Source organism: Grammomys surdaster, unplaced genomic scaffold, assembly GCF_004785775.1.
Source record: "Grammomys surdaster isolate TR1022 unplaced genomic scaffold, NIH_TR_1.0 125630, whole genome shotgun sequence".
In the NCBI taxonomy this organism is placed as follows: Eukaryota; Metazoa; Chordata; class Mammalia; order Rodentia; family Muridae; genus Grammomys; species Grammomys surdaster.
In genome coordinates, this window is record NW_021620469.1 from 197,271 (window position 1) to 220,925 (window position 23,655).

At 41.1% G+C, this 23,655-nt stretch overlaps 1 protein-coding gene across 1 annotated transcript in view; it reads left to right on the forward strand.

Annotated features, from left to right (window-relative positions):
* The first annotated feature begins 3,021 nt into the window (after positions 1-3,021).
* Pspc1 (paraspeckle component 1) overlaps positions 3,022-23,655 on the forward strand; it is a 58,410-nt gene continuing 37,776 nt past the window's right edge. The window contains exons 1-4 of the mRNA XM_028787342.1: positions 3,022-3,601; positions 11,535-11,836; positions 18,275-18,370; positions 20,758-20,954. Coding sequence (XP_028643175.1) covers positions 3,233-3,601; positions 11,535-11,836; positions 18,275-18,370; positions 20,758-20,954 — 964 coding nt within the window. The 5' untranslated portion in view covers positions 3,022-3,232. The remainder of the gene's footprint in view (positions 3,602-11,534; positions 11,837-18,274; positions 18,371-20,757; positions 20,955-23,655) is intronic.

Below are 23,655 nucleotides of genomic sequence, written 5' to 3' on the forward strand. Positions count from 1 at the left end.
TGATGACACACCCCAAAGACATGGAAAAGCAGAGAAGACAGCCATCTGCACACCTGGAAGAGTGTCAGAATAAAGCAACCTTGCTGGGTGTTTTGCCTGTATGTATGTCTCGTCGATGCACCATATGCATGCTTGTGAGGCCAGAGCTAGTGTCCCAGTACTGGAATTGCAGATAGCTATGAGCCATGTGGGTGCTGAGGATTAAACCTAAGTCCTCTGAAAGAGCAGCCAGCACTCTTAATCACTGAGCCATCATTACTCCAGCTTTGTTTGTTTTTTGAGACAGAGTCTAACTCTGTAGCCCCAGCTGCCCTCTAACTCAATATACAGCCTGGGCTGGTCTCAGCAGTCCCCTTATCTCAGCCTTCTAGGTGTAGGATGACCACTGTGAGGCACTGAGCCTGACTTCAGCAGTAACAATTTCCCTTCATCCACTTATTACACAAGTCTATCAGGCTTGACAAGCATTGTTTTGGTAGTTGTATACTCACTAGCACTAGGCATAGTTTCATATTTCCAGGGATGAGTCTCATTTAGTCCTTGTTGGCCAGGAACTGACAGAGTTCCACAGGCCTCTTCCTCCTTAGTGCTGGCATTAAAGGTGTATGTCAGCATGCCCAGCTCCACGGAGCTTTGTGAGTCACTGTGCTACTTGTACCAGTAGTTTACTTCTGAGTAGTACATGATCACAATAATATATTATTTAGGTTTATGCACATGTCTTTCCCACTCACAAGCCCACTCCCATCTTTGGCAGTGTCCTGCTCTTTTTTTCTTTCTGTTCTTTTTGAGACAGGGTTTCTTTGGTCAGCCTTTGCTGTCCTGGAACTAGCTCTGTAAACCAGGCTGACCTTGAACTCACAAGAGATCTGCCTGCTTCTGCTACACAAGTACCATGCTTTACAGCCTTTTTGTTTCTTAATAAACTGTTTCTGTTACCTTTAGAAACGTGCCTTTAAACCCAGCACTTGGGAGGCAGAGGCAGGTGGATTTCTGAGTTTGAGGCCAACCTGGTCTACAGAGGGAGTTCCAGGACAGTCAGAGCCAAAAAAACAAAAAACAAAAAACAAAAAACAAACAAAAAAAAAACAACCCAGCATCTCTTCACCTGCTGTAGCTAGGTATGGTGATACACATTCATGATCCCAGTACTTGAATGAAGGCATAGCATCATAATTTCAAGGCCAGTCTCAGCTCTGTATCGAGCCAGCCTAAAGTCTAGGAGATCTGGCCACAAACAAATAAAATTCTTAGGAAGATTTGCATAAAAGATTCTGTGTGAACATTATTTTTATTTTACTTTAACATTCAGGGCTGGAGAGATAGCTCAGCGGTTAAGAGCACTGACTGCTCTTCCAAAAGTCCTGAGTTCAATTCCCAGCAACCACATAGTGGCTCACAACCATCTATCTGTAAGAGGATCTGATATCCTCTTCTGGTGTGTTTGAAGACAGCTAAAGTGTACTCATCATATGTAGAAAATAAAATTAAAAAAAATAGGTTTCATATTTTTTCCCAATTTAAAAGTGATTTCGTAAGTATGAATGTTTTGCCTATATGTATGTGTATCATGTGTGTGCCACGTGCTCAAGGCCTGAAGAGGGTATCAGTCAGATCCAAACAACTGGGTTGGGAGCAGCCATGTGGGAGTTGAAAGTCAGGGCCTCTGCAAGAACGACTGGGGCCTTAACAGTTTAGCCATCTCTCCAGCTCCTGAGTTTCATATTGTAAAAAAAAAATGTTTACTTTCATGAGAAACTGATGAATGTCTTGCAGAGTGGTATGTGAGTTTAATTACTTTTTGTGGTCTTTGAAGATTCCCCCTTGTATATATGGGAACTGTATGGGAGAGCATTGGAGTGAGAGATTCAGAATTGCCCACACATCTTAAACTTTTGGCTACCTGAATCCTTACAGATTAAGTTTGTGATACTTAAGTCTAGTGTCTGGTCCATAGGAGTTCATGGTCTGATTGTATTAATTTTATAATCTATTTCAGGGAATTCTTCTCTGAGGTTAATAATCCACAACACAGCCTAGGTGGTGTGAACCTTTAAGCACAGCTCTTGAAGCAGAGGCAGTGGGGCAGAAAGACAGAGAGGCAGAGAGAACACAGGCAGAAGGATCTCTGTGAGTTCAAGGCCAGCTTTGTCTATGTAGAGTTTCAGGACTGCCTGGGCTACATAGAGAGAACAAACCAAGCAAAACCACGATTGTTTCAGAAAATTGGATTGTGTGGCTGTGGGGCTCAGTACTGGCATGTGCAAAGGCTTGAGTTCATTTCCCAGAGCTGAAAAAATAAAATTGGATTGCTACATCAGGAAATACGATTTTTAAAAGCTTTATTATTTTTGTTAGGTTTTCTGGCTTCTAGGATTACAGATGTAAGCTATCATACCTGTCAAAAGGTGTTTTTAATTGGCTGGAAAATTGTTTTATTTACAAAATATGCTTATGTCTTTAATCCCAGCGCAGGCAGGTGGATCTCTGAGTTCCAGGACAGCTAGGGCTACATAGAGAAACACTGTCTCAGGAAAAATGAAAGGAAGCTTTTTCTTTTTCTCCTTTATCTTTTTTTAATACCACCTTGCTATGTAGCCCAGGCTGACCTTGAACTGCATATCTTCCTCCTTAGTCTACCCAGTGCTGATAACATGCAAGCTTTCCCTTTCCCATTCAACGATAGTTGCGGTAATATTTAAAAGGGCAGATACATGCCCTAAATTACTGTATTTTCACATCGTACCGCACACATATACTTTGTTCCTCACATGCAGTGTCTGACCTAGGAGTCCCAGGGCTGAGGCCGGAGGATCGAAAGCTAAGGGCAGTCTCGGATATATATGTCCATACACATCCAGGTGTAAAAAGCAAGAAAACAAAACAACCTCCTCCCCCACAAAGTCTCCACTATCTTAGGTTGCGATGTCCCTAGGAGTGGACTCTACGGCTTGCCACGGTGCGCGCACGCGCCATGCTAGCAAACGGTTCGCGGGTATGGGATTTGCGCAGGCGCGCCGTGGAGGGGCGGGACTCTTGCCCGCGTCTCTTCTTCCAACTGCAGTTTGAAGCAGCGCCATTTTGAGCGTTCGGCCACAGCGGGCGTGATTGCGGGGAGGCTGGGCTCTCCTCCGTTACCTGCTTTTCCTTGCTTCGTTTCCATAGATACATGTGAAGACGTGTGTACATTGACGTCTAGGCCGCATCCAGCATCCCAAGCGAACTTGCTAAGATGATGTTAAGAGGAAACCTGAAGCAAGTACGTATTGAGAAAAATCCGGCTCGTCTTCGCGCCCTGGAGTCGGCGGCCGGAGAGAGCGAACCGGTGGCCGCGGCGGCCATGGCGCTGACGCTGGCCAGCGAGCAGGCGCCGCCACCCGCGCCTTCAGAGGAGCACCCGGACGAGGAGATGGGCTTCACCATCGACATCAAGAGTTTCCTCAAGCCGGGCGAGAAGACGTACACGCAGCGCTGCCGCCTCTTCGTGGGTAACCTGCCCACCGACATCACGGAGGAGGACTTCAAGCGGCTCTTTGAGCGCTACGGAGAGCCCAGCGAGGTCTTCATCAACCGCGACCGAGGCTTCGGCTTCATCCGCCTGGTGAGTGTGCGGCGGGGCGCGAGGAAACAAAAAGGCTGCGGGGGCTGCGGTTTGGCGTTCAGGCGCCGCAGGGTTTCTGTCCTCGCTCGCAGCTGGTCGGCGCGGGCTAACTTCGGGAGCGCGCTGAAAACGCTGGGGGGCGGGGTCAAGGAGGCGTCTGGGTTGATGTTCTTGCGGGACAAAATTTTGTTGTCACGGAGGAGAATGGGGAATGAACTTGAGGAATTTCAGCAGCGGACTTGTTCCCTTAAAAGAATGATCCATATCTTCCTTTTGCTTTCAAGGGGATGTACCTTGAAGGACAGGGTGGTGTAGCTCAGTGGCAGAATCTGGCCTAGCATTAGCACGCTCAAGGCCCATGCCTTCTCCAGCATCTTAGCAAGTATTCGCCCTCTGTCTCTGCATTGCCTGCTGTCTACTCTAAGCCATCTAGGTCTGCAAACTCCTGAGAGTATTGGGGGCAAGGTGGGTGCTACCGTGTATTTGACTTACCCTAGCATTAAAATATCCTGTACCCTCTTAAATTTAAGTAAAGAGAAAAATTCCAGTTAGGTAAAAAAATATGCCTAGTTTATCTGCTTGAAGCGCCATTCATTCATTCATTCTTGGTTTTTCCAGACAGGGTTTCTCTATATAGCCTTAGCTGTCAGGGAACTCACTCTGTAAACTAGGCTGGCCTCAAACTCAGATTTGCTTGCCTCTGCCGAGCTCTGGCATTTAAGGCACACGTGCTATACCACCACCTAGTTTATATCTGATATGTTAATTGCAATTTGTATAAATTTTTATCCATTTTTGAGACAGCCTCAGTATATATCCCAGGCTGGACTGGAACTCAGGAGCCTCTGAATTATAGACATGCCAATGATAGGGCTTGAAGAAGCTTTCTATTGGAACCTTTTTATTTTTAGTTTTTTTAATTTTTGAAAATTTTTTATTTTTGCTATTTGTATTTGTGCATGTGTGTTGGTGTATGAACATGAGTATTGGCACCCTCTAAAGCCAAAGACTAAAAGGGTAGGATGCCACTGGAACTCTAGTTACGGGCCATTGTGAGCTGCCTGCCATGAGTGAAAGGAACTGAACCTGAGGCCTGCAAGAGCAGCATGTGTTCAGATGTTAAGCCCATCTAGGGAGATTATTTTCTATTTGTTTTGAGACAGGGTTTCAAGTTCATTCATTTTTGGTTTTTAGAGACAGGGTTCCTATGAATAACCTTGGCTGTCCTGGAACTCACTCTGTAGACTGGGCTGGCCTGGAGCTCAGAAATCTGCCTGCCTCTGCCTCCCGAGTGCTGGGATTAAAGGAAAGTGCCACTGCTAGTGGATGAGGTTCTTGGCTTTCAAAATTTTGTTGATGTTGATTTAATATACAGAGAAATATATAGAGAAAATTGACAATAATTGGTTTTATTTTTGGGAGAGATACTTGAATATGTAAGTGGCTTGAAGATAAGGATAAATAAATGCAAGATACAAATGAGACTGGGAAATTTTCTTAGAATTAATGTTAAATATTTAGTATATATTACAGATATAAATATTTACTTAGAAAACAATTAATTTAATTTTTTGTATGTTTATGGGTAGCTTTGTGTTTTGCCTGTATGTATGTCAGAAGTAGGCATTGGATTCCCTGGAACTGGAATTACAGATGATTGTGAAAAATACAGAACTGTGAACTGTACTGGGTATTGAACCAGGATCTTCTGGAAGAGCAGCCAGTGCCATTAACTACTGAGCTGTCTCTCCAGCCCTAAATACATTTACTTACCTTCCAGATGCAGAGCAACAGCTTGTCTAATCCTCCCCACTCCCAACCTTGGAGACGGGGTTTATTGAAGCTCTGGCTGGCATAGATTTCACTTGTAGACCAGCTTGGGTTCAGTCTTACAGACCCATCTACTTCTGTCTTCTGGGGCTCAGGGATTAAAATATGTCCTACCACAATGGGAGATAGATAAGAGTCTCACTCTGTAGCCCACGCTGGCCAATAACTCATTACATAGTCTGAGTTAGCCTTGATCTTCTGGCAGTTGTCCTGCCTTACTCTCCTGGGCATTGGGTTTACAAGTGTAAACTGTAATCTGGTTTCCTCTTATTTAAAAAAATTTTTTTGGCTAGGTGGTGGTGGTGGTGAACATATCCTTAATCATGGTACTCCAGAGGCAGAGGTAGAGATAGTTGGCTCTCTGAGTTTTAGGCTAGCTTAATCTACAGAGCTAGATCTAGGACAGCCAACACTACACAAAGAAACACTGTCTTGGAGCTGAAGATATGGCTCAAAGGTTAAGAGTACTGGCCACTCTTCCAGAGGTCTTAAATTCAATTCCCAGCAACCACGGGTGGCTCATAACCATCTATAATGATATCTGGTGCCCTCTTCTGGCCTTTAGGCATACATGCAGGCAAATACATAATACATTAAAAAACAAAAAACCACTGTTTTGGACACCCCCGCCCCCAAATCTGGAATTAGAAAGTAGGAAATGAATAGGCTGGTCTTTGCTCCTTTAGGACAAACTCCTGTAAGCTGGGTATGGTGGCACACACTTTCATCCTAACTCTGGGGAGGCAGAGGTGGGATGATCTCTTGTGAGTTCCAGGCCAGTTTGGTCTGCATAGCAAGTTTCAGGACAGCCAGGACTAAGTAGACACTGTCTGAAAAGCAGGGTGGGGGTGGGATGGGAGATGTGTTTCTTTAAACCTGGCATCCAGAATTTTTTTGTGTAGGAATAAAAAGACCTGTTAATTGGAAACTAGGAGTTAATTTACAGAAATTAGACTTCTTAGGTAATTTTACAGTATAGTCTGAATTCTGTTAATAGCAAGTAAATTTATAAATTCTAAGTATTGCTTATTTTTTAATTGGAAATACTTATAATTGTATGGTAGATGTGAATATAAATATTGATGTACAGTGGCTTAATAAGTAGATGGTAGAATGGCTTTAAAACGGAGCCAAGTCCAGGTTCTCTGAAAGAGCAACAAGTGCTCCTAACGGCTGAGTTATATTTTTAGCCCCTAGAAATACTTTTTTAAAAAAGCATTTTTGTTACTTCTGCTTATTTATATATGTGGATGTGCATGACAGCATATGTATAGAGGTCAGAGGACAAACTGCAGAAGTCATTTCTCTCCTTCCACTATGTGGATCCAGGGATACAATTTAGGTTGCCAGGTTCCATAGCAAGGTGTCTTTACCCGCTAATCTGTCTCCGTAGTTCATAGACATTCTTTTCTTTCTTTTTTTTTTTTTTTTTTTTCGAGACAGGGTTTCTCTGTGTGTAGTCCTGGCTGTCCTGGAACTCACTCTGTAGACCAGGCTAGCCTCGAACTCTCGAACTCAGAGATCCACCTGCCTCTGCCTCCCAAGTGCTGGGATTAAAGGCGTGAGCCACCACCGCCCAGCCATAGACATTCTTTTTATTTGGTAATATTTATTTTGGAGACAAGGTGTTACTGTGTAACCCTGTCTAGCCTAGAGCACACAGAAATCTGCCTGCTGTTTTTGGGACTAAAGATGTCATGTCTAACCTTAATTTGGTAATCTTTAATACAAATTTCTTTTATATTTCTGCGTGAGATAGGGACCAGTACAGATCAACCTGGCCTCAAACTTTCCCTGTAGTGTAGGATTATCTTGAATTCCTGATAATACTTTTTCTTTTGTCTTTTTTTAAAAGGATTTATTTATTTATGTAATATATATGAGTGCTCTATCTGCATGTAAACCTGCATGTCAGAAGAGGGCATCGGATTCCATTCATAGATAGCAACCATGTGGTTGCTAAGAATTGAACTCAGGACCTCAGGAAAAGCAGCCAGTGCTCTTTACCTCTGAGTCATCTCTCCAGCCCCCTGATAATGACATTTTCTGGGGAATTGAACAAATATCTCTTTACCTTAGATTTTATTTATTTTTATTTATTTGTCTTAGGGTATGCTGAATGTATGTCTGTGTGTCATGTGGGTGCAGTGCCTATGGAGGCCAGAAGAAGGTGTTACATCCCCTGGGTCTGGAGTCACAGATGGTTTGAGCTGCCATATGAGTGTTGGGAATTGATTCCAGATACTCTTGAAGAGTAGCCTGTGCTTTTATTCACCAAGCCATCTCTAGCCTCTTATCTTCTCTAATTTATTTTTAAAAGTTGTGTGTATGCATGTTCATGCTGTGTGTGCATGCTTATATGTATGTGTATGTACACAGTGAAAGGCTTTGAGGATTGAACCAAAGGAGTTCTGTGTGCATAGGTAAGCACTCTGCCACTGAACTCAATCCCTAGCTCCCCAAAATACACCTTTTAAGCGCATTGGTTGGTGAGTTTTCATAAGTGGATACATCTGATTAACACAAACCCATATTTAAAAGTATAGAACATGATTATTGCCCTCAAGATTTTTCCTTATGCTCCTTTTAAAATTCAGTGCTACTAGATGATATTACACATTGAATAACAAAATACTTGACTGTTTTTAGATATTTATCATTTGCTGCTATTAGGAATGTTAATAATTCCTATAGAAAGCAAGCCATGTGTGTGGGTGGATGGGGTGGGGGGGTGGTGCTGGGAGGTTAGAATGAGGGCTTTGCATATGCTAAATAAGCAAGTCGTCTTCCACTGAGCTGTATCTCAGCTGTCTAAAGACTTACGTTCATTATTTTTAATTGTGTATATTTATATATATTTATGTAGGGTATATGAATGCAGGTCTCTGTAGCATTCAGGAGAGGTAGTTGGATTTCCTGGAGTTGAAGTTAGAGGTAGTTGTAATTTGTTTGATGTAGGTGGTGACACACACTTAGCATTTGAACCATCTCTAGCCCAAATGTGTGGTTTTTTTTTTTTTTTAATTTTGAATTTACAATCCTCTTGCTTCAGCCTCTTGAATGGTGGAGATTACAGGTTTGTAACACTAAAACAAGGTACAAAATGTTTTTGATATCTCTGAATAGGTTGGCTTCATTTGCATTTTTGTAAACACAGTTTTACAGAAGGATTTTCCAGAACAGTAACTTGTAGACTGTAAACATTTGTCTACTTTTAGGAGAATTTTCATTTTTTAAAATTTTTTTTTTAAAAAGATTTTATGGGCTGGAGAGATGGCTCAGAGGTTAAGAGCAACAGCTGTCTTCCAGAGGTCCTGAGTTCAATTCCCAGCAACCACATGGTGGCTCACAACCATCTGTAATGAGATCTGATGCCCTCTTCTGGTGTGTCTGAACATAGCTACAGTGTATTCATACAAATAAAATAAATCTTTAAAAAAAAAAAGATTTCATTTATTTTATGTATGTGAGTACACTGTAGCTATGTTCAGACACACCAGAATAGGGCATCAGATCCTGTTTGAGATGGTTGTGACCCACCACCTGGTTGCTAGGAATTGAACTTAGGACCTCTGGAAGAGCAGTCAGTGCTCTTAACCACGGAGCCATATCTCCAGTCCTATTATTTATTTATTTATTTATTTACTTTTTTACATTCGTGTGGAAGTAAATGTTTTGGACATGCAAACCATGGTACAAATGTGGCGGTCAGAAGACAACTTGTGGGAGTTGGTTCTGGGGATTGAACCCAGGTCATCAGGCTTGGTGGCCTCACCTTTACCTGCTGGGCCATCTTGCTGGCTGATACAGTTTTTTTTTAAATTCTATTTAGATTTATTATTTTAATTTATATGTTGGAGTGTTTTTTTTTTTTTTTCTGTATATCTGTGCATCACGTGCATACCTGATGACCACGGTCAGAAGAGAGTGTTGGAGCTCCTGGAATTGGAATTAGGGTTGGCTGTGAGCCACTGTGTGTATGGGTGCTGGGAACTGAACCCAAGACCTCTTCAAGAACAGCAAGTGCTCTTAAGTGTTGACCCATCTATCTAGTATCCTAAATTTTATTTATTATTATTATTATTGATGTAGAGTCTCAGTATTATCCTTGGTTGTTCTGGACTGACTATGTAGACCAGGTTGGCTTGGTCACAGAGACTCTCACCTGCCCTTGCCTCCCAAGTGTTGTAATTACAGGCATATGTTCAGCATATTTATAATTTTTTGAAGTGGTCTTATTATGTAGCCTGGGCCAGTTTGGAACTCCCAATCCTTTTACCTATGCTTCCCAAGTTTAAAGGTGCTTGCCACCATGCACAGCTGTGGTAAGTAGTTTAGCGATTGAATAAAGAGACATTGTACCCTCAGGACATTTTTCACTGGATAAGCTTTTTTTGGGGGGGGGCACCAGATCTCTGTGTAGCTCTGGCTGTCCTGGAACTTGTTCTGTAAACTAGACTCTTTGAATTTGGAGGTCCTCCTGCCTCTGCCTTTAAACCAGTGCTGAGATTAAAGGCGTGTGCCACCACTGCTCAGGGTATATAAGTATATAAAAGCTCTTCGTGGTTCTTGGAGCACAATAAAGACCATTTCTACTAAATTTATTGGTTATTTATTATTATATATACTTACCTTGTACCACAAGTGTGAAATCTCTTAAACAGAAAGGTGTTTCTCTTTCAGTTTTTGTTAGATTTATTTATTTGTGTATGTAGATCCGTTTGCATGAGTGTTCATGCACATAGTAGCAGACACATGGAGGTCAAAGAACACCTTTCGGAGTCTGTTCTCTTCTACCTTTTGTGGGTCCTGGGGATCAAACATCAGTCATCTGGCTTGGTGACAAGTGCCCTTACTTGCTTAGAAATCTTACTGGCCCAATGTTTGTTTGTTTTGGGAGATAGGGTCTTATTGCAAATCAAGTAACAAATAATTTGTGAACTGTAACAGTTCTTGCCTTCCTGTCAAGAAGTAAGTGTACATAGGTACTTACAAACTAGAAAATACACTCATTTGTGATCATTAGAGAACTTTCTGTCTGTGCACATTAGCAAATGCCTATAAATTGCAGCATTTGTGAGGGAACTGTTCAAGTCTGAATGTGTCACTTGCTTTTCAGTATAACGGAGAAAACTTACAGTTTATGATTTTGAATTTGATTTGCCAGGCGGTGGTGGCGCACGTCTTTAATCCCAGTACTTGGGAGGCAGAGGCAGGTGGATTTCTGAGTTCGAGGCCAGCCTGGTCTACAGAGTGAGTTCCAGGACAGCCAGGGATACACAGAGAAACCCTGTCTCGAAAAAACAAACAAACAAACAAAAAATTTGACTACCTCCCATGATAGCAAATAATACATAGCCCAGGAAGGTATTTCAGGAGGAGTGATTAACAAACCTCATGGTAGTGTTTGCAGATAATGTGGATAGGGTGACATTAAGAATATGATTTGTTGGGGTTGGGGATTTAGCTCAGTGGCCCTGGATTTGGTTCTCAGCTCTGGAAAAAAAATTAATGATTTGTTGTAGTATCATCCAGGCATGGTAGCACACACTTGTGTTTCAGCACTCACAAAGTAGAAGCCAGGGTGTCTGTAGGATGGGGTTAGGGGAAGGACAACTTAAAGGCCAGCCTGTGCCGCATGGGGAGGCTGTCTTAAAAAAAAAAAAAAACCAGCCCATAAACAAATGAACCAACCAATAAGTGTCAAACATTGAGGTATGTGTAAAGAAATACTATTTTCATGGTAGTTCTAGAAACTGATACTTGTTCTCAAAAAAATTTGTTTTGTTTTGTTGTTTTCAAGACAGGGTTTTCTCTGTGTAGCCTGGCTGTCCTGGAACTTGCTGTGTAGGCCAGGCTGGCATTGAACTTAGAGATCCACCTGCCTCTGCCCTGAATGCTTAATGACTGAGTTTTGTTTTAGTTTTTTTTAAACTTAAAGTGTTCACAATGATGTTTTGAATACATAGTGATTCATGTGATGCCAAAGTTAAAGATGAAAGGGATCTGTTTCTCAGTAATACCCAGTCTTCTTAGAGCCAAACCACTATTTTAATTTTTTTGTTACTCAACTTTTAAAAAATTGACTTTTCCTCCTAAAAAGGAATCCAGAACACTGGCTGAAATTGCAAAAGCAGAGTTGGATGGCACCATACTGAAGAGCAGACCTCTCCGAATTCGCTTTGCTACACACGGAGCAGCCCTTACTGTCAAGAACCTTTCTCCAGTTGTTTCCAATGAGCTTCTAGAGCAAGCATTTTCCCAGTTTGGTCCAGTAGAGAAAGCTGTTGTGGTTGTGGATGATCGTGGTAGAGCTACAGGAAAAGGTTTTGTAGAATTTGCAGCGAAACCTCCGGCACGAAAGGCTCTGGAGAGATGTGGTGATGGGGCGTTCTTGCTAACAACGTAAGTTTTAACTCTCTTGTCCTATGTCCAGTTAAATATGGACTTGTGTTTGTTGGGAATTGTTTTTTGTGTTTGTTTTTAATTTTATTAATTTTTTTTGAGACAAGATCTCTGCATGTAGCTCTGGATGGCCCCAAGCTTGCTATAGAAGCAGGCTGGTCTCAAACTCAGAGAAACTACACCTGCCTCTGACTAGTGAGCGCAGGGATTAAAGGTGAGCATACACTACTAGGTCTGGCTTTTTTTTTTTTTTTTTTTTAAAGACAATTTTTTTGAATTTGAAATCTAGGCTGCAGATATTGGCTTTGAACTTGCAGCAGTCCTTCTGCCTCAGCCTCCTGAGTGCTGGGTTTACAAGTAAGTGGGTGCCATTATGTGTAGTTTGTTCTGGAATAATATTTGTCCATGTTTGCATAGGGTAAGTAGGTATTGAATACTCATTTTTGTGTGTGTGCTATTCACTAGAATACATACAGAGTAATCCTAAGAAATTGTAGCTTTCTTGGGGTATAATTTTCTTATGTCAAAAATCATCTTGTTTTAAGTACCCAATGAATTTTTTTGGGTACAGTCTTTTTATAGTCCAGGCTGGCCTGTAATCCTCTGTATGTGTAGCAGACCTTGAGTCTACAATCCTCCTTCCTTAGCTTCCCAAGTACTAAAGGTATGTGGTACCTAGTAAGAAATATGTTGTTGTTTTGAGACATAGTTTTGCTGCATAGACCAGGTTGGCTTCAAACTTTTTGTGTAGCGGAGGATGACTTTGAACTCATTCTGATACATGTGTATCTGTATCATTACAGATGTGTGCTAGCATACTCAGCCTTTGAATAAGTTGCTGATCGTTTAGCTTCAGGACCTGTCACTTCTGATTCTCACCAGCAATGAATGGCAGGCTTTAGTTTTTCTATAGTCCTACCAACTTCTGTTTCTGGACTTAAATATGTGGACAAATCTCATTGCAGGTTAAATTAGATTTTTTTGTGATGACAAAGGTTGAACATCCTTTTGTGTACTTTTTAAAGACCAGTTATATCAAATACATACAATCATGAAGTATCTTAAATTTTTTGCCCAATTTTTTTTTTATTAGTTTGCTTTCTTCATGAATTATATAATCTAGGTTTACTATGTAGTCTCTGTAGACCAGGTTAGCCTTGAATTTCCAGAGATCCACTCCCCTCTGCCTCCCAAGTAGTAGGATTAAACGTTCACGCCACCACACCACTTTCAGCTTGTGGCTGGTGCTTTGGGAAGTGTGGGCAGTGCATGGGATGTACTTGAGTACATCAGTCTTGTGGTGTACACTTTATTTTATTTTTAAATTACTAATTTTTTTTTTAAAATGCATGTGTGTATGTTGACTATGTTGATATGTGTGCACGTGACTTCAGTTTCCCTTGGAGGCTAGAGGTGTCAGGCATTAGATTCTCCTCATCCTGTAATTTTAAGCAGTTGTGAACTGCCTAATATGGATGCTATAAGCCCATCATTGCCCACACTTCCCAAAGCACTAGCCACAAGCTGAACTTATCTTTTCTGCAAAGCCAGGATGTACTCTTAACCATTGAGCCATCTTTCTAGAACAGTGGTTCTCAACCTGTGGGCTGTGACCTATGAGGGGGTGGTGTCACATATCAGATATTTACATTACAGTTCATAACAGTAACAGAATTACAGTTAGTAGTAAGCATAACAATAACTTTATGCTTGGGGGTCTCACAACATGAGGAACTGTATTAAAGGATCGTGACATTAGGAAGGTTGAGAGCTGTTCAAGAGCTGCATTCTGATTTTCTTTTCTTTTCTTTTTTTTTGTGGTTTTTCAAGACAGGGTTTCTCTGTGTAGCCCTGGCTGTCCTGGAACTCACTCTGTAGACCAGGCTGGCCTCTGAACTGCATTTTGATTTTTTTTTTTTTAATAGTAATTTTCAAAGAACAGCAGTAGCAGGAGTTTCTGGTGCTCCTAAACCACCTGATGTGGGTTTTGGAACTTGAACTAGGGTCTTTTGGAAGAGCAGTATTGCACTTTAACTGCTGAGTCATATCCCTGCCCTTAGGGACCTAGAGGCATCTCACCTCCTGGTCACTTGCTGGTCACTTGCTGACAGGTGAGGTGTTCTCTCTCTCCCCCCTCCTCCCTCCCTCCTCCCCCCTCTTTCCCTCACCCTTTCCTTTCTCTCTCCTTCCCTCCTAACCTCCTTCCTTGTCTTTTTCTTTCTGTCTGCCTCTCCTCTCTTTCCTTCATGCTCATACTTCAAGACAACCTTTTGCTAATCCCCTTCTTCAAGTAAATCTCTTACACTACATCTGTTGTGTGGCTTCATTTCTTAGCAGCACAGCTTGGCACAGGTTGCCAAAGTATCCTACCCTTCCCTGCTTTGTCCTATCACTTGATGACTTACTTAAACTAAGTCCACCATTATTCTCCTCAATGGAATACCTCTCAAGTTGCTAACAAACAGTACATTTTGTGGGAAAATCTTACAAAATTGAAACTTCAGGGTTTTTATGGTTTTTGTTTTGTTTTAGTGTGTGTCTATGTAAATATCATTGAGGGCCAGAGATCAATATTGGTTGTTGTCTTCTAGAGTGTTGTTTTTGAAACAAGGTCTCACTAAGACTTGAGACCTACTGATAAGATTAGCTATGCTTGATGGCCAGTGAGCTCTCTGGAATTGCAGGAACCTGTCCCACTTGCCTTTTTAGTGGATACTGGGGATTGTGATCAAATCCTCAGGTTTAAGTTACAAAAACAGGTGAGATAAGACAGGTGAGACAGAGGAAGCTTTCTCAGGAGTGGTAGACATGGTGAGACCACAGACCAAGGGTAAAATGGGACAGTCCCTTAAGTACGTTATACCTCAAATCCCTCTTCTGTTATTATGTGATGCGATAAAAAGGCTTGTGACTGATCTTGGCTTTTTTTTGTTTGTTTGTTTGTTTCAGTTTTTATTCAGGAAAAAGGCAAAGGAAGAGTTAGGGGGAAGTTGGAAATTTTGTATTTATCAGGTTCTGTTACAGGAGCAGTCTTTCCCTGCCTCCTGAGTGCTGGGATTAAAGGTGTTCTATACCATGTTTGGCTAGAAATCATTTTTTGAAGAAATAAACATTATTATTAACTTTCCTCCCCCCTCTTCTCCACTCTTCTTTTAAATCAGTTAATTTTAATTTTATGTATATGTGTATTTTTCTGTATGTATTCTGTACCACGTGCATACCTACTGTTGGTGGAGCCAGAAAAGGGGGTTGGCTCTCTGTAGTGAGCTGCCATGTGGATGTCGAGAATTGAACTTTAGTCCTTTGGAAGAACACCAATCCTTTTAAGTCTTGAGTCTTCTTTCCAGCCCTACCTTCTACTTTTTGTTTTTAAATGAGTTCTTCTGTAGCCCACTTGCCATGTAGTTTCAGATGATTTTTAGCTTAGGTTTCTCCTGCTTCTGCTTCCTGGGTGCTAAGATTGTAGGCACTGCCATGTTCAGTCTTACTCAGTTCTAGGGTTGGAACCCAAGATTTTACGTATAGTAAGCAAGTATTCTGTCAGCCGAGTAATATTTAACTCATTTTGTGTTTTTCCTCTAGTTAGGGTTACACCCCAAATGTTAGCAACTTGACTTGTATTTCTTTAAGCATCACTGTTCTGAAGGCATATTGCTTGTATCATGATGATCTGATAGTAGAGAAATTTGGTTTTTCGAGACAGGATTTCTCTGTATAGCCCTGGCTGTCCTGGAAGTCACTCTGTAGACCAGGCTGGCTTCGAACTCAGAAATCTGCCTGTCTCTGCCTCCCAAGTGCTGGAATTAAAGGCGTGTGCCACCACTGCCCGGCGAGAAAATTTTTAATATTATATCATCTGTTCTTCTTACTTCATTCTCACGAACTCTCCCTTCCATTTTACTTAAGACTATAGTAATATAAGAAGGGTTTCTAGGCATATCTTTCAGTAACCATTCCAGTCTCTTCTCAGTCCCTAGTTTGTTCCTTGAGTGTCCTGTGACTTCTGTTCTCCACCACAATGCCTGATTTAGGTCTCATTTTAGGCTTTCTCGTTCATCTTGTTTGTCTTATTTGAGACAAGGACATGGCCTTTTGTAGCCCAGATTGGCCTAGAACACTCCCTGTAGCTCGAGCATCACATGACATGAACTCCTCATTCTCTTGCCCCCTGTACCTACCTTACAAGAATAATACTTGCTTGCACCAACACACTCTGCTTGCCCTTTCTTTCTTTCCTCCTCCCTCCCTCCCTCCCTCCCTCCCTTCCCCCTCCTTCCCCTCTCCCTCCCTTCCTCCCTTTCTTTTCTTTTCTTTTCTTTCTTTCTTTCTTTCTTTCTTTCTTTCTTTCTTTCTTTCTTTCTTTCTTTCTTTCTTTCTTTTTGAACAGAATGAACAGGGATTTATTAAAGAAGATTGAGAACTGTTGAAAGTGTGAAGTATTCTACCTGAGATAGAATTTTTTTAAAATATTAAAAAAGTGGGGCTTGAGGAGATGGCTCAGTATTTAAGAGCATTGTCTGCTCTTCAATCAATTCTCAGCTTCCACTGGTAGCTCACAACCATTTATACTGAGATCTGATGCCCTCTTCTGGCATATAGACATATATGTAGATAGAACATGTACATTAAATAAATAAGTAAATCTTTAAAAATTAAAAAAAAGTAACATGTGGGTGTTTTGTGTGCATGCATGTCTGTATATCATGTGTGTGTAATGCTTGAGGAGACAGAAGAAGGTATTGGAGCCTCTGGAACTGGAGTTGGTGATTTTGCCATTTGGGTTCTGGGAATTGAGCCTGGATCCTATGGAAGAATAGCCAGTGCTCTTAACCTCTGAGCCAGTTCTCTAGCTTCTGTTGTAGAATTTTTAAAGACAGATAATTGAACAATATTGCTAGGCTGAGGAAGACTGAGAAATAAGCAAATCTGAGTCTTTTAAATGGTAGGACTGTTATATGAAGCCATCTATATACATAAAATCTGGATCGGATAACACCTTTGTGTGTGCTGGGACTTGAACTCATAATCTCCTGCTCTGTTGTTATTTGAGACAAGGTCTCACTTTGTACACAGATCAGGAAGTATACATTTATACATACTGTGTAAGGCTGGCATTCATCCCTCTTTACTGTCTGTAGCACTGGAATTTCAGATGTAAGCTATTGATTGGTTTCTGTTGCTGCAGAAAAATAAACTGACCAAAAGCAACTTGGAGAAGAAGTGTATTTCTGTTTATAGTTGTGGTCAATTATAAAGAGTAGTCAGGAAAGAAAATTAAGACAGGAACCTGGAGATAGGAAGTGAAGCAGAGGCTGTGGAGGAGTACTGCTTACTTGCTGTCAGCATTTGTTCAGTTTGCTTCTTGATACATCCCAGGACCACCTGTCAGGGTTTTTGCCACCCACAGTGGGCTAAGCCCTTACACACCAGTCAAGACAGTGCTTTATAGGCTTGCCCATAGGCCAGTTGATGACATTTTCATAGTTGAGATTCTGTAATAGTTATTTTTCTTTTTTCTTTCTTCTTTTTTTTTTTTTTGGTTTGGTTTTTTGAGACGGGTTCTCTGTGTAGCCCTGGCTGTCCTGGAACTCACTCTGTAGACCAGGCTGGCCTCGAACTCTTGACTCAGAAATCTGCCTGCCTCTGCCTCCCAAGTGCTGGGATTAAAGGCGTGCGCCACCACTGCCTGGCAATAGTTATTTTTCTATTGGCGTGATAAAACACTTATGACCAAGGGAATGTAGAAAAGGGTGAATGTATTGGGCTTACAGTTCCAGAGTGAGCCATCAGTTTTATGATTGTAGAGTGAAGAAGGCATGGCTGTTTGAGCAAAAAGCTCACATCTTGTACTGCAAGCACAAAGGAGAGAGAGCAAACTGGGAATTGTAGGAGTTGTTGAAACTCTGAAAGCTTTCCATAACCTACTTCTAACAAACCTATATACTTTGTAAGCTGACCCAAGCAGTACTACCAGCGAGGGGCCAAGTATATAAATGCCCAAGACTGGGGAGGTTTTCACACTTAAACTGCTACAGATTCTTTCTTAGCGCTCTAGCTTGTCTCAAGTAGACAAAATAACCAACACAGCAACCATGCCTACCTAAAATTTTGACAAAGATCTTAAAAATTAATTAGCTAATTTTGTGTTGGGGTCTCATTGCATAGCTCTGGCTGTCATAGAACTTGCTCTGTAGACCAGGCTGGCTTCAAACTCACAGATCCTCCTGCCTCTTCTTCTGCAACACTGGGATTATAGGTATGGGCTACTATGCCTTGCATAATTTTTAATCTATGAATATACATGATACTTTGAGATTTTTCTTAACTAACATTTTTTTAACATTTTGTTAGAAACATTTTTATTATAAAAACTTAGGAAAGTATGTTAATTTTAGTCATGAAATTAACTTTTATTAATGCCTTTATACTTTTATCTAGAACACCTCGCCCAGTCATTGTAGAACCCATGGAGCAGTTTGATGATGAAGATGGTTTACCAGAGAAGCTAATGCAGAAAACTCAACAGTACCATAAGTAAGACTTGATTAATAAAGATATTCTAGATATATACTGTCTTGGCTATATTATATTTTGTATGAAGTACTATTAGAATATAATCTGGTTGATAGAGTTGTTTGGTCTATATGGAATGTTATTTTTATTGAAAGAATTATTTAATTTTATGTATATGTGTGTATGCCTGGGTGTATGTATATGAACTTCATGTGTACAGGAGCCCACAGATGTCAGAAGAGGCATTGGAACTCCTGGTGTTATAGGTGGTTTGGGGCTGATTTATGAGAGCCAAAGCTAGGTCTTATAAGAGTAGTAATTGTTCTTGAGTGCTGAGCTGTCTCTCAGCCACATTATTTCCTTTCTCTGTACCTGAGTAAAACATGCTAATTTAGAAACGCTGCTTCTTTCTTCACTTCATTTCTCTCCCTCCCTCCTTTTCTCCCTCCCTCCCTCCTTCCCTCCCTTCCTTCGTCTTTCTTTTAAAGACAGTCTCACTGTGTAGTTCTGGCTGGCCTGGACTTTGCATGTGGGTATGTGCATGAGTACAGGTCCCAGTGGCAGTCTCAGAGGCTTCAGAGCTGGAGTGGAGGCTGTTGATGAGCTGCCCAGCTGCCCAGCATGGGTGCTGGGGACTGACTCTAGTCCTCTAGAGAGCAGCAGTGCTTTTAAGTGCTTGGCCATTTTTCTGTGCTTGCTCATCTCCCCACCCCCCCCCCCACCCCCCCGATGGTTTTGTTTTGTTTTTGAGTTTGGATTTCACTGTGTAGCCCTAGATGGCTGCAACTTATTCTCTAGACCAATCAAGCTTCAAACTCAAAGACATCTACCTGTTTCAGGGCAGCTGGGATTAAATTTATGCACCACCATGTCCCTCCCTCCCTCCCTCCCTCCCTCCCTCCCTCCCTCCCTCCTTCCCTCCCTCCCTCCCTCCCTCCCTCCCTTCCTTCCTTCCTTCTTAATTTGATATGCGGTCTTGAACTCACAGATCTGCCTGCCTCTACTCCGGGCCTTCTCTTTTGCTCTCCCACCTTTGCCCATATGGACCAAATCCTGTGCCTTTTATTCTCTGTGCTACTGACCTAAATTCCTGGACTCTATATGATTTTTTTTCTTTAACTTCCTGTTTTTGCCCAGTGGTAGCTTTCTATATTAGTACTTGGAATTTAGTCATATCACCTCATTTTTTTCCCTTTAATCTCAAATAAAATGAGAATTCCAAGTCTAAGGTTTCTGTAGGTGAGATCCGAATTATGCTAGTATTAATATTTTACCAGACACTCTCATAGTTGAGAATGATTGAAAACTTCATTTGAGTTTCAGTTGTATTTGTAGCTCTTATTTGTTTATTGTATTTTTTGAGACATGGACTCAGCCTGGCCTACTATATAGATTGTTCTACCTCCTAAGTGCTGGGATTAAAGGCGTGTTTCACCAAGCTTGCTGATTTATATTTTTTAGTTATTTGTTTGTTCATTTATTTAATTTTTGAAAAAGTATATATGGGACTGGAGAGATGGCTCAGTGGTTAAGAGTACTGACTGCTCTTCCAGAAGTCCTGAGTTCCATTTCCAGCAACCACATGATGGCTCACAACCATCTGCAGTGGGATCTGATGCCTTCTTCTGGTGTGTCTGAAGAGAGCAATGGTGAATACATAAAATAAAATTAAAAAAAAAAAGAATAAGAATATATGTATAGTTGTGTCATAAGCTTTGTGTTATAATATGAATTGTATTACATATTTGAGATTAAATAGTCAACTGCTAATGTCTGTCCTATAAAGGCATAATTGTTAAATATGTAATTACGGGTAGAGTGAGTTGGTTTGTTATCTCTAGCCCAGCCACTTAGTTTGATACATACATAACAAAACGTTTTTATTACTAAGAAAATCTGATTCTAAGACTATTAACTTAGGGCTCATTGGGTTTGTATATTACAGGTTTCATTATGTGTAATAGTTGAACGAAAACCAGAAAATCTTTTTTTGTTGTTTTTTTGAGACAGGGTTTCTCTGTATAGCCCTGGCTGTCCTGGAACTCACTCTGTAGACCAGGCTGGCCTCAAACTCAGAAATCCACCTACCTCTGCCTCCCAAGTGCTGGGATTAAAGGTGTGCGCCACCACCGCCCGGTTCAGAAAATCTTTATGAGAGGTAGTAATAATAACATTGGTTGGAGCATTGCATTTTGTAAGTTTGAATCATGATTTCATTATTAATTGGGCACTATTTGAAGATTTCATAAATTTGTGTTTATAGAATCTATTTCATGATCCTGCCATGAGATAATATATGGTACCTGACTGTTCAGGCAATAAATGTCCAATAACTGATAGTTGTTATTATTCTCTGTGGTTGTTTACCTCTTAATATACACTTTTGTATGTTTTTAATGTTAATACAGGGAAAGAGAACAGCCACCACGGTTTGCTCAACCTGGGACATTTGAATTTGAGTATGCATCTCGATGGAAGGCTCTTGATGAAATGGAAAAGCAGCAGCGTGAGCAAGTTGATAGAAACATCAGAGAAGCCAAAGAGAAACTGGAGGCAGAGATGGAAGCAGCTAGACACGAACACCAGTTAATGCTAATGAGGCAAGGTAAAGGAGATGTGCCAGTTACATGTATTAGTCCTTTATTATTAGCTGTGGTTTCAGAGAACAGGGTCTTTCCATATATGCCAGACTTGCCTTGAACTTGCAGAGATCTGCTTGTCTTTGCCTTTTGAGTGCTATGTGGTAGTATTAACTTGCCAATTAGGAGTTCAGAAACAAGAGTTGTAACTCAATATATTAGTTAAAATTTTTTTCTTTTTCTTTTTTTTTTAAGATTTATTTATTTTATGTATAGGAGTACACTGTCACTGTCTTCAGACACACCAGAAGAGGCATCAGATACCAATACAGATGGTTATGAACCACTGTGTGGTTGCTGGGAATTGAACTTCGGACCTCTGGAAGAACAGCCAGTGCTCTTAACCACTGAGCCATCTCTCCAGCCCCCTAAAATTTTTTTCTGAGAGAACTTTTTGTTGTTGTTTTAAAGACAGTATTCTTACCTGGTAACTCAGGCACTGTTTGAACACCTTATTATCTTGAGTACTGGGATTTCAGACTAGAGCCACAACTGAGGAGAACTTTTTTATTTGTTTTTATTTCTCTCTCTCTCTCTCTCTCTCTCTCTCTCTCTCTCTCTCTCTCTCTAAGATTTATTTTATATATGTGAGTACATTGTCACTGTCTTCAGACACACCGGAAGAGGCCATTAGAACCGATTATAGATGGTTGTGAGCCACCATGTGGTTGCTGCGAATTGAACTCCAGACCTCTGGAAGAGCAGTCGGTGGTCTTAACCTCTGAGCCATCTCTCCAGCCCTGTTTTTATTTCTTTGTTTTGTTTTTTTCAAGACAGGGTTTCTCTATATAGCTCTGGCTGTCCTGGAACTTGACCTGTAGACCAGGCTGGACTTGCACATGGAGATCCACCTGCCTCTGCTTCCACAGTGCTGTGATTAAAGGCATGGGCCACCACTGCCTATTGAAAATTTTTTTTTTAAGTCAGAAATTTAGTAGGAATTGAGTCTTCATCATCTAAAAAGTTTGGGAATGGATTTGTTACAGATTTGGATCTCTGGGTTGGCACCAAATGTTGTCGGAACATATGCCTTTATAACAAGTTTGCATGTTGCCCTTCAGAAGCCAGAGAGGCTATTAGAGGGCATAGCTTACAGGAAGATGGGCTGCTTAAATATTTCCCAGAAGCTTGTGTATTAGGTGTTTGCCTTAATGTGTGTCTATGAGCCATGTGTGTGCAGTCTTTTCAGAGGCCAGAAGCTGTCAGATCCCCTAAGGCTGGAGCTACAGTTGGTTGCAAGCTGTTATTTGGGTGCTGGGAGTTGAACCCAAGTCTAATGGAAGAGCAGCCAAGTCTCTTAAATGCTGATCCGTCTTTCTAGCCCTGTCCTGTAACTCAAGCTGACATTGAACTTCTGTGTAGCTAACAAATGACCTTGATCTCCTAATTCTCCTACCTCTACCTCCCAAGTGCTAAAATTAAGTATATAACTATCTAGCCCCATTCTTTTATTTTAGCTTTAAAAAACATTCTAGGGTGTTTATTTACTTACTTACTTGTATATTTTTTGAGATGGGGTGAGGTTTCAGGTTGCCCATGCGTACCTCAAACTTGACTGTATACTGGAGGATAAACTTGAACTCCTGATTCTTCACTCAAATGCTGGAAGTATTTGTGTGCACCACTATACTTGGTATAGTAAATGTGTTACTATGTGCCCCCTATGCTTGTACTCCCAACATTTGACATGTAGCGTCTGAAGGATTAGCTCAAGGTTATCCTAGGCTATGTAAAGTGAGTTCAGAATTGGCCTGGATTCCATGAGACCTTGTCTCAAACACGCCCCTCTCCCACCACCAGAAAGAAAGTAGAAAACATTGATGACTCATCTCTGAATCCTTTTGGTAAATTCTCTTTCTGTCAGGATAAACTACAGAGCTTTTATTTTGTTTCTAACAGTCTCACTGGACTCTGCAAGTATTTCTTTTAGAACAAGGCAGTGGTGGTGCATGCCTTTAATCCTGGTACTCAGGAGGCAAAGGCAGGTAGACCTCTGGGAGTTCAAGGCTAGCCTGGTCTATAGAGGTAGTTCCAAGACTACCCAGGGCTACCCCGTCTTGGGGGGGGGATAATTGCTTTTTATGTGTGTGGGTGTTTTACCTGAATGTATGGCATGTGTCTGTGGCCCAAGGAGGCCTTGGGTCCCCTGGGGGTACAGTTACAGAGTTTATTTTTCATGTGGGTGCTGTAATGAACTGAGTGGCTCTACAAGAGCAGTGTGTGCTGTACTCTTACACTGAGCCATAGAATGGACTGAGTGGCTCTACAAGAGCTGTGTGTGCTGTATTCTTACACTGAGCCATGTTTCCATCCCAATTTTTTTGGTTGCTCATGTGTATAATCTCAGCACTTTTACAGCTAAGAAAGGTGAGTTGTGGTGAATTTGAAATTCAGACTACATAGTGAGTTATTTTTTGGTCTAGAGCAGTGGTTCTCAACCTTTCTAAATGCTTCAACCCTATAACACAGTTCCTCATGTTCTAGTAACTTACTACCATAACATTATTCTCATTGTTAATTCATAACTGTAATTTTATTATTGTTATGTTACTAGTATTGAAATGTAAATACCTGTGTTTTTTGGCAGTCTTAGGTGAACCCTGTGAAAGGGTCCTTTGATCACCAAATGGGTTATAATCAATAGGTTGAGAACTGCTTGTCTGGTAT